The sequence below is a fragment of the Bison bison genome, unplaced genomic scaffold (genome assembly GCF_000754665.1).
Source record: "Bison bison bison isolate TAMUID 2011002044 unplaced genomic scaffold, Bison_UMD1.0 scf7180017864340, whole genome shotgun sequence".
NCBI classification, from domain to species: domain Eukaryota; kingdom Metazoa; phylum Chordata; class Mammalia; order Artiodactyla; family Bovidae; genus Bison; species Bison bison.
The window spans coordinates 4,825,635-4,834,974 of record NW_011494912.1 but is presented as its reverse complement, the minus strand read 5'-3'; the positions used below and the strand labels follow the sequence as shown (position 1 = coordinate 4,834,974).

Genomic DNA, 9,340 nt, shown 5'->3' with positions numbered 1-9,340 from the left:
TGCTGGCCGAGGGAATGCAGGGGCCCTGCTCCTTAGGTGGCCAGAAGCCAGCCCTGCCGTGGCACCGCTGGCAGCCAGCTGGGAGGCTCGCCCAGCGTAGCAGGTGTGAAGCTCGGTGCTGTCCTTCAGTGGGGGGACCCAGAGCCCAGATATCCTGCGGGAAGGCCCTGCCAGGAGCCGAACTCCCTCGAGGCTCCTCCCCCTCTGCTCCCCAGCCTGGTCCCTACAGCTCTCTCTCTCCATCCTAGGCACCTCCACGCCCACCTTCGGTCAGAACCCCCCAGCCCCTGGGGTGGGAGCAGCTGGCAGCAGCCTCTCCTTTGGGGCGTCCTCAACACCTGCCCAAGGCTTTGTCGGAGTCGGACCTTTCGGTAAGTGGCCAGTGTGACCTTGTCTCCTCTCTGGAGAGGGGTGGGGCGGGCTGGCAGCATCCAGCTGTCTGAGGCCGATCCAGGAGTCCAGCACCGCCCACGTTTGGAGTTGGGCAACTGACCACTCGGAAGCCAGGTGAAAATGTTGGTCCAGGCCTTGTTCCCAGACTGTCTGTGGTCTTGTGATTTTGCATTTTTAACCAGTGCCTCTCCCAGAGGGATTGCCTTTTTCCAGCACCCAGTGTTCTTTAGAGAAGTGCTCCCGGGTCCCAGCCGCCCTCATGAGATCTTGTTGAATCTTTCCAGGATCGACAGCCCCTTCCTTTTCCATCGGTGCGGGATCCAAGACCCCAGGGGCTCGACAGCGGCTACAGGCCCGGAGGCAGCACACCCGCAAGAAATAGCCTTCGTCCCTCCCCCAGCCCCCCACCACCCCTTGCCCAAATCTGGACCTCGGCACCTGCTAGGAAGAGCCTCTGATCCTTCTAGTTCCGTCAAGCAGACCAACCCCAGGCCTCTGGCTTCAGCCCCCAGGGAGGTAGTGGCAGCATCCGGGGCTATTTCCCTCTTTCAGGAAGCAGAAGCCCCAGGTTGGGGGGCCATGGGGGGAGGGACGTGGCAGGGCAGAAGCCTGTTACCTTACTTGAACAGTTGAACTGGTGAAGCTGGAGAGAACTAAAGAAACATCTGTACATACTGCCCACTTCCTTCCCCGACGCTCGTGTAGTGTGTGAGCTCAGGCAGGCAGCCTGCTGCCCGCCTTCTCCCCCGAGAGCCATCTTGGCCGGAGGCCAGCAGGTCAAGCCCTGCCACCTGCATCTCTGTGCACTTGATGGGTTGGGGTGGACCGTCCCTGAAGCCACACCGGGCTTGGCTTGGCTGTACAAGTGGCTTTCCCCCTCCAGTCCCATGAGGGGACTCTCTCCCCACTTCTTGCTGCTTCATCCCTCACCGGTTCCTTGCAGGGTCGATTCCTTTTAAAATGATCCTGAGTCTAGCTTTGCCTTGGAGACCCCAGCTCCAAGGTGCAGCTCCTGCTGTTCCACTTCGTCCTGCCAAGTCCGAGCTGACCTTTCACCTCCAGCCCACTCTGCCAGTTTGGCCCCTCAAAGCTTGGTGGCTCAAGACTGTTAGCCTGGCAGACCCAGGGGTGGTGCCTCCCTTGGGAGAGGGAAGCTCTTGGCACAGGCAGGACACCCCCCACACAGCCACCCCACCCTGCTGCTTTCAGCTGCCGGCTCCCCCATCATCCCCGTTGACCTCACTGGGCCCGTCTGCCTCTCCGGGATCGTCTGTTTAAAGCTTTGTCCTGTGTTGTTTTGTCTGATGCTCACGTCTGTTGCTCTTTGAATCGAGTTTGGAGGAAGAATTGAATTGTGTGAGTGGCGGCATGTTGGTAGTGCCGGACTTATTAACTGTTGCTCGTTTCTGGGGCCTTGCTAAGCGACGTGGACAGTGGCGCCACTGCGGCTCCAGGTGCCGAGCCTTGAATTCTGACATGGTGTTTCGACTTTAAGGGCTGGCAGCCCAGGAGCACGGGGCCAAGGGGAAGGGCTTCTGCCCTGTGCTCGCCCTTTCCCACCTACCTAGCCTCAGTGTCTGTAGTATACGGTAGAAACCCTAAATTAGTGAACCATTTTAAAATTGTTGTCTTCCTCCCTCCATCCCTTCCCTTCTCCCTTTGTTCCCAAACCCCTTACCCCAGGCCCATGAGCCTTGCTGCCATGCCCATCCTCTTTGGGAGAAGTATGAATGCGTGTGTCTAAATTAAAAGAAAAAAAAAATATTTAAACATTTTTTAACAATAAAAATTTATTTTTGTATTTAAGCTAAATTGCCTTTTAAATTCCTTCAAGCTTGGTTCATTGAGGTGGTTCAGTATAAATGCTATTTGACTAGAAATTAGTTGTGTAGAGTTAAGTTATGCCTGTGTGAAGAGGAGGCTCAGGTGCTGTCCCAGCAGCATTCCTGAGGGACTTGAGCTCCTGGAAACAAAATGTAATTCTTATTTTATGAATAATGTGATGTAGGTGTAACTAGTCCCCTCCCCTTTGTGACTGAGGGTGAATGGTTCGTGGCGGGGGATGCGCCTCCACACCCCGAGAGCTCTGTTGTGTGTGGAGCTGCGGGGGGCCTGAGTCCCGAGTACCTGCTCGGATGGGAAGGGGCGGGCACGGGTCTAGAAATCAGGCTGCTGCCTATACCTCACGGAAGGTAGACCCTCGGCTCGATTACCTCAGCTCCACAGGCAGGACAGCTGGTTCAGGAGCCCCCCGTCCCGAGTGTGAGCGCGGAAATGTGGGTGCGGACACGCACGTGCACTGGACAGGGACGGGAGGCTGGGACTTTCCATTATACACGAAGACTGAATTCCTGTGAGTCTAGTTGGAATTTTTAGTATGAATGTGAGATTTTTCTCCTTGCTTATGTCATTAAGAATAAAAAAAACTGTGATCTATCGTAGACCATGTCCTGCGTTTTATTTTTGTGAGCAGCAGTGCGTCACCCACAAAAGCACAGCCCAGGGAAGGGGACCCAAAGCAGAGGAGTGTCCTCTCTCCAGCTGGAGGAACAGGGTTCCCGGTCTTCTTCCTCTAGCCATGACCAGACTGCCATCTGGGGCCTGAGAGGAGTCGGCGCTCTGCGCCCACTACGTGCCAGGGGCAGCCGCCGCTTTCCGCCGCCTCTTCTTCCCCTTTGGGGCTGGGCTGGGCGTCAGCTCTGACGCTGCTGCTTTGGCTTGTGAGCCGGAGCTAGAAGAAAAGTAAAGGGAGTGAGATGTGCCCCAGTCCTCCAGCCTCTTCCAGGAGGCCCCCCAGTCACTCACCTCGGCTCCTCTACCCGCTCAAGCACCGCGATGAAGAAGCCACCGGTGAGCGTGGTCTCAGGGGAGGCCCGGAGGCAGTGTTCAGCGCCTGGAAAGGCACTGAGGCCTCGGTGCGGCCAGGAGGGGAGAACGGGAGCCAGTCTGCAGGCAGGAAATGGGATGGGCTTCTAGGTCAGAGGCGGCCCCCTCCCCCAGGCCCTGGTGGACACCCACTACCTGAAGGCCCCCGGGCTCTGCTGCAAGGCGGCTCGCACCACGTCTTCATTCTCTTCTTGGCAGACAGAGCACGTGGAGTAGACGAGGCGTCGCAGGGCGGGAAACGTGAGCGCGTGGCTCAGTGCCCGCTGCTGGAAGGCAGCCAGTGCTCGCAGGCGCTCCGGGCTCGGCGTGCAAGACTTGGGCTCCTCCAGCTGCCTGCTGGGCATCCCTAGGGAAGAGGGCTTTCAGCACAGCCAGCCCGGAAGAGCAGATTCCGCTTCCAGGAGAGCACGTCTGTCAAGCGTCACAGGAACCAAACCTCAGGCCAGGACACCCGACCACCCCTCATGCCCCAAGGTTGCTCTGGGTCTGTGGGGCCCTGGGCCGTGCTCCCCGCCATCTCACCAGAGCCGCTACAGGAGGGATCCAGCAAGATGTACTGGACCTGACAATAACGCTGGTCCGAGGGCGAGACCGCCAGGAAGTCCTGCTCCGCCAGCTCGCAGCAGGAGACCCCTGCCCGGGCCAGCAGGGTAGCCATAGACGCCAGTCGCTTGGCATCCTGGTCAAAGGCGAAGATCTTCCTAGGGAGGGAACAGAGTTGAAGTGAACTGAGAACTTAAAGGAGCGTGTAAGAGCCCACAACTCTGACACAGTAACACGTACTTGAAGTCAAGACACGCTATTTAAATGTCTTTAAATTCTAAATTTAAAAGCTCAGTGGTCAGAAATAGCTGGCCTGGGCTCTGTGCTCCGAGGGCTCAGGGACTCACAGCTCATACCTGCCGCCCACTGGGAAGCTTAGGGAACTGCCCTAGGTCCTGAAGGGAACGCTGAAAGGCAAGGCCTCCTTTCAGCCTGCAGGACTTCCTGGAATAAGTGTTCCTTATCTCTTCCTACAAAGTACGGGATCAGATCCCACCCCGCTCCTGTCTGACCCAGGCACTCACCCTTGGTTCTTGAGAAGAGCAGCCAGGTGACTGGTCTTATTGCCTGGGGCAGCGCATGCATCAATGACGTGGGACCCTGGGGGCGGAGCCAGCAGCATGGCCGGGAGACAGCTTGCCTGGCAGCGCAGAGCACAGGGGCTGGGTGAACGGAGGCCCCAGGCTGACCACTCCCTACCTGTTTCCCCCCTTTCCACCCATCCTCCCTACCTTGTCTTGCAGGATGAGGTGACCAGCTTGGTACAGTGGATGGTCGTGCAGATCTGTTTGGGCAGGAAACACAAGCAACTCTGGCAGCAAGGGATCCAGGAGAAAACACTTCCCTTTGAGGGCCCTGATGTCGTTGAGGCTGCCAGGGAATACGAACTGCTTATTCCACATTTTATGCATCCTTCAAGGCCAGGTACCAGCCAGGCACGTCACACGTCACCTGACTGCTTACTGATGCGACAAATGCTTAAAACTGCTCTACTTTTAAGTATATTAACACGCTGATAAGATAGAGGCAGCAGGTAAGAGAATGGGGTTCTCAGGTCTGACTCTGTGTCCAGAAGATCCCAGAGGTGGAGGCATGGGCGCCTCAGCCTCTGTACTTCTGGAAAACGGTAGGTGGGTATTAAATGGCATGCAAACCTCGTTAAGAAAAGATTTTGCACACATTAGGCTCGCAACAGCCAGTACTATCAGAACATAACCCTGGGGAGAGGGGCCTGGTACAGGGAGGTGAGTACTGAGTCGATTCCTGATGGAAGAATTAGTACCCTGAGGAGCTGAGGTGAAAACTTTGTTCTCTAAACTATGGAGAAGGACTGTCCATTCACTTGCTCCATGTAGAAAACATGAAAATAACTCGAGAGTAACAACTCAAATGAGAAAGCTAACAAGTAGCAGAAAGAAAGAGTGAGTCGCTCAGTCATGTCTGACTCTGAGACCCTGTGGACTGTAGCCCACCAGGGTCCTCTGTCCATGGAATTCTCCAGGCAAGAATACTGGAGTGGGAAGCCATTCCCTTCTCCAGGGGATCTTCCCAACTCAGGGACCAAACCCAGGCCTCCCACATTGCAGGCACATTCTTTACCGTCTGAGCCACTAGGGAAGCCCAACAAGTAGCAGAGCTGGTATCCAAACCTACATACAGCCATCCTCCACCACCCTGGTCTCTAAGCGACACGCTGAAGGCTGACAGGGAGACATCAACAACAGATGAGAGCGACGGAGGGAGAGGAGGCCACTTCCCAGAGTTGTGGACGGACAGAACAGGAGGCAGGAGAGTGCAGGGGCGGGGCGGGGCGGTGGGGGTGGGGGTGGGTGGCTACTGAGCAGCAACCACCGTGGGAACACAGGTGCACAGCAGGCGGGCCTGGAAATGGGGCAGGGAGGCACAGCCCAGCGGAGGGCCAAGGGTTTCTAGTGAGGGAGTAAAGCGTCAGATCTGCATCCAGAACTTTCTGCACCCAACACAAAGAGGATGAGCGTGACAACAAAGTCTGGACGTGGGGAGGCCGGCTGAGGGCTCTCCTGCCAGTCACGGCAGGATACGCTGCTTAAACCCAGGCCGTGTCCAGAGAAGAGAGACACCAAAGGCAGAGCAGTAAACGACCAGACAGACAGCAGGGAAGCATGTACGATAACTCCGTTTATACTCTGACCAAATGGGTGTGCAACAGTGACATCTATTCAAACAAGGGATTCGCAAGATGCCAAGTTCAGGGATGCAAGGGTGGTTCCATATCCACAAAGTAATCAACATGTGATATACCGCAAACGACAAAAATCACATGACCATCTCAACAGATGCAGAAAAGCCATTTGAAAAAATTCAGCATCCACCCATGATAAAAATTCTCATCAAACTTGGTACTGAAGGAACATACAGCAACATAATAAAGTCTGCATATGACAGACCCACAGCTCACATCACACTCAATGGGGAAAGGCCGAAAGTTCTTGCTCTAAAATCAGGCACAAGACAAGGACACCTATTCTAGTCACTTCTATTTAATACAACATTCCATGCTCAGTCACGTCTGACTCTGTGTGACCCCCACTGACTGCAGCCCACCAAGCTGCTCTGTCCAAGGGGTTCTCCAGGCAAGAATACTGGAGTGGTTTGCCATTTCCTCCTCCAGGGGATCTTCCCGATCCAAGGATCAAACCTGGATCCCCTGCATTGGTAGGCTGATTCTTAACCACTGAGCCACCTGGGAAGCCCATTCCATGCTCAGGCAGGGTTCTAAACTCACCTGGAAGCCCGACCCTGGTAGGAGAAACCTTGTCTCTTAAAATAATCAATGGCATCTTCAGCACAGGTCTTCAGAATGTTCACTCGCACAAATCGAGGCACCTGGGAGGCTAGGAAGCAATCAGCAGTGAGTGAGCAGGAACCGGGCCCACTCCCGAGGGCCTAATGGCTATCCCCTATCTCCACAACACCTCCCAGCTCACCTGAGCCAGGCTTGGATCCCACTTCCAATAGGTCCTCATTCCGGCTCACACCTTGACGAACCTTGAGCCGCGCCAACTCAGCCTTCAGCCTGGCCTGGTGCCGCTCCAGCAGAGGTTTCCATCGGCCCCCGCGCCCTCTAAAGCCTTTTCCCAGCAATAAGTCATATACTAGCACCTGGGATGGAGAAAGGAGGCGAGAAAACCTTGAGTATGAAGATCCTGGAACTCCACAGTGCTGGAACTGGAAGAGTTGAACAGACCACCTATCAAGATAGTAACGGGTAAAAGTGAGCTACCCTGTTCAAGATCACACAAGAAATTAACGGACAGGTCACGATTTGAACCTGGTGCCTGGCTTCCCAGTCCCGAACCCCTTCCCCATGGCTTCTCACCAGGAAAAGCTCTGGATCTGAACCCTCCTCCCTTGTCAACATCACCTTTTCATTTTACCTAAACAGAGCTTGCTGTGCTAGCAACACTTTGGTCTTCTGTTCTTAATCTTTCACACAAGGCTCAAAGTTAAAGCATGTGCTGCTGCTCCTGCTAAGTCGCTTCAGTCGTGTCCGACTCTGTGCGACCCCAGAGACAGCAGCCCACCAGGCTCTCCCGCCCCTGGGATTCTCCAGGCAAGAACACTGGAGTTGGTCGCCGTTTCCTTCTCCAATGCATGAAAGTGAAAAGAGAAAGTGAAGTCGCTCAGTCCTATCCGACTCTTAGCGACCCCATGGACTGAAGCCTACCAGGCTCCTCCAATCCATGGGATCTTCCAGGCAAGAGTACTGGAGTGGGCTGCCATTGCCTTCGCCTAAAGTATGTGCCCTGGGATTTCTTTGGAAGGAATGATGCTAAAGCTGAAACTCCAGTACTTTGGCCACCTCATGCGAAGAGTTGACTCATTGGAAAAGACTGATGCTGGGAGAGATTGGGGGCAGGAGGAGAAGGGGAGGACAGAGGATGAGATGGCTGGATGGCATCACTGACTCGATGGACGTGAGTCTGGGTGAACTCCGGGAATTGGTGATGGACAGGGAGGCCTGGCGTGCTGCGATTCATGGGGTCGCAAAGAGTCTGACACGACTGAGCGACTGAACTGAACTGAAAGTATGTGCACCTCCTCTCAATTCTTAAACCAGCGAGGGGCTGCGCTCCTCATTTCGGGGGAGCGACTTGCTAGCATCACACAGTGGACGGCGACGGAGCAGAGACCCTAAGGTTAGGAGGGGCTCACCCTCCTGTTGGACAGAGATACGGCAACCCACTCCAGTATTCTTGCCTGGAGAATCCTGTGGACGGAGAATCCTGTGGACAGAGGAGCCTGGTGGGCTGCTGTTCATGGGGTCTCACAGAGTCGGACACGACTGAAGCCATTTAGCACGCACCCTCCAGTTACCTTGGCTAGGTGCGGCCGCAGCTTCTTCTCGGCTCGCAGGAGGCCGGCGTTGGCGATCACGGCGTCCAGCACGGCGGAGTAGCGCTGCGTCTCGCACACCAGCGCGTACAGCTGCTTCACGTTCTGCGCTCGGCCGAGAGAACCCAGGTGAGACGCGGGCCGGGCCGAGCTAGCCCCCTGCCGGGGCCCCCCTCCCGGGCACGAACCCCGAACCCTGCTACCTGGAAGTTGCTGGCGTATACCAGCCCCTTGAGCGAACCCTGGCGGCTCTCCACGCCGGCCAGCACGGCCGCCGCCGCCGAGTACACAGCCATGCTCCGTGCCCGCGCGAGCGCCTTTACGGCTCTGTCGCGAAGCGCGCGCGGCTCCGCACCGCCCCCACCTGACTTCCGGGGTCAAAGGGCACGGGTGTTCCGGACCCGGAAGTCCCAGCACCCATTGAGGTGGTTCCAGGGCGTGTGGCAGTTCACACTCCTGTAAGGGTCTGGAGGGCAACGCAGAGACCCCGGCTGACCACTTCTTCGCAGTTCTTTGCGTTTTTCTTTCAATCCTTGCCGATATCACAGGCAAACAATGAGATCTTATTGATGTTTTAATTTCTGTGATTGAGGTTAAACATTTTCCCGTTATTGGTCGTTTGTATTTCTTCTGTTATGACATGCAGATGTCTTTTGCTTACCCCTCTACTGTCTCTTCAGTTCAGTTGCTCAGTCGTGTCCGACTCTTCGCGACCCCATGAATCGCAGCACGCCAGGCCTCCCTGTCCATCACCAAATCCCGGAGTTCACTCAAACTCATGTCCATCGAGTCAGTGATGCCATCCAGCCATCTCATCCTCTGTCTACCCCTTCTCCTCCTGCCCCCAATCCCTCCCAGCATCAGAGTCTTTTCCAATGAGTCAACTCTTCGCATGAGGTGGCCAAAGTACTGGAGTTTCAGCTTTAGCATTATTCCTTCCAAAGAAATCCCAGGGCTGATCTCCTTCAGAATGGACTGGTTGGATCTCCTTGCAGTCCAAGAGACTCTCAAGAGTCTTCTCCAACACCACAGTTCAAAACCATCAATTCTTCGGCGCTCAGCCTTCTTCACAGTCCGACTCTCACATCCATACATGACCACTGGAAAAACCATAGCCTTGACTAGATGGACCTTTGTTGGCAAA

General features: G+C 55.5%; 2 protein-coding genes across 5 annotated transcripts in view; one reads left to right on the top strand and one right to left on the bottom strand.

Annotated features, from left to right (window-relative positions):
* POM121C (POM121 transmembrane nucleoporin C) overlaps positions 1–2,834 on the top strand; it is an 18,405-nt gene extending 15,571 nt beyond the window's left edge. For both annotated transcript variants that reach the window (XM_010854307.1, XM_010854306.1), the window contains exons 12-13: positions 249–371; positions 678–2,834. In XM_010854307.1, the coding sequence (XP_010852609.1) occupies positions 249–371; positions 678–775 (221 nt within the window). In that variant the 3' untranslated portion in view covers positions 776–2,834. The remainder of the gene's footprint in view (positions 1–248; positions 372–677) is intronic.
* On the bottom strand, positions 2,828–8,511 carry NSUN5 (NOP2/Sun domain family, member 5). Of its 3 annotated transcripts, none has more exons than XR_826518.1 (10): positions 8,400–8,511; positions 8,179–8,301; positions 6,789–6,963; positions 6,587–6,695; positions 4,554–4,692; positions 4,347–4,462; positions 3,802–3,976; positions 3,415–3,690; positions 3,199–3,339; positions 2,828–3,124 (listed from the first exon to the last, which is right to left on the bottom strand). XR_826518.1 is itself a non-coding variant. In XM_010854308.1 (10 exons), exons 1-10 carry the CDS (start codon positions 8,490–8,492, stop codon positions 3,022–3,024), a joined length of 1,389 nt encoding a protein of 462 aa, XP_010852610.1. In that variant the 5' UTR covers positions 8,493–8,511; the 3' UTR covers positions 2,832–3,021. The 3 variants fall into 3 exon arrangements, 2 of the variants coding, with proteins under 2 accessions (XP_010852611.1, XP_010852610.1); XM_010854308.1 differs by having other exon boundaries at positions 2,832–3,124; positions 3,415–3,625; positions 3,802–3,980; XM_010854309.1 differs by having other exon boundaries at positions 2,828–3,690.
* Positions 8,512–9,340: the final 829 nt, after the last annotated feature.

Bases quoted from the DNA above. Each gene is read 5' to 3' on its own strand.
- NSUN5 (XM_010854308.1), bottom strand. From the start codon at position 8,492: ATGGCTGTGTACTCGGCGGCGGCGGCCGTGCTGGCCGGCGTGGAGAGC. The intron at 4,463-4,553 runs GTAGGGAGGATG...CTGCGCTGCCAG, and splicing joins ACCTCATCCTGCAAGACAAG to GCAAGCTGTCTCCCGGCCAT. The intron at 3,125-3,198 runs GTGAGTGACTGG...CTTTTCTTCTAG, and splicing joins GAGCGGGTAGAGGAGCCGAG to CTCCGGCTCACAAGCCAAAG.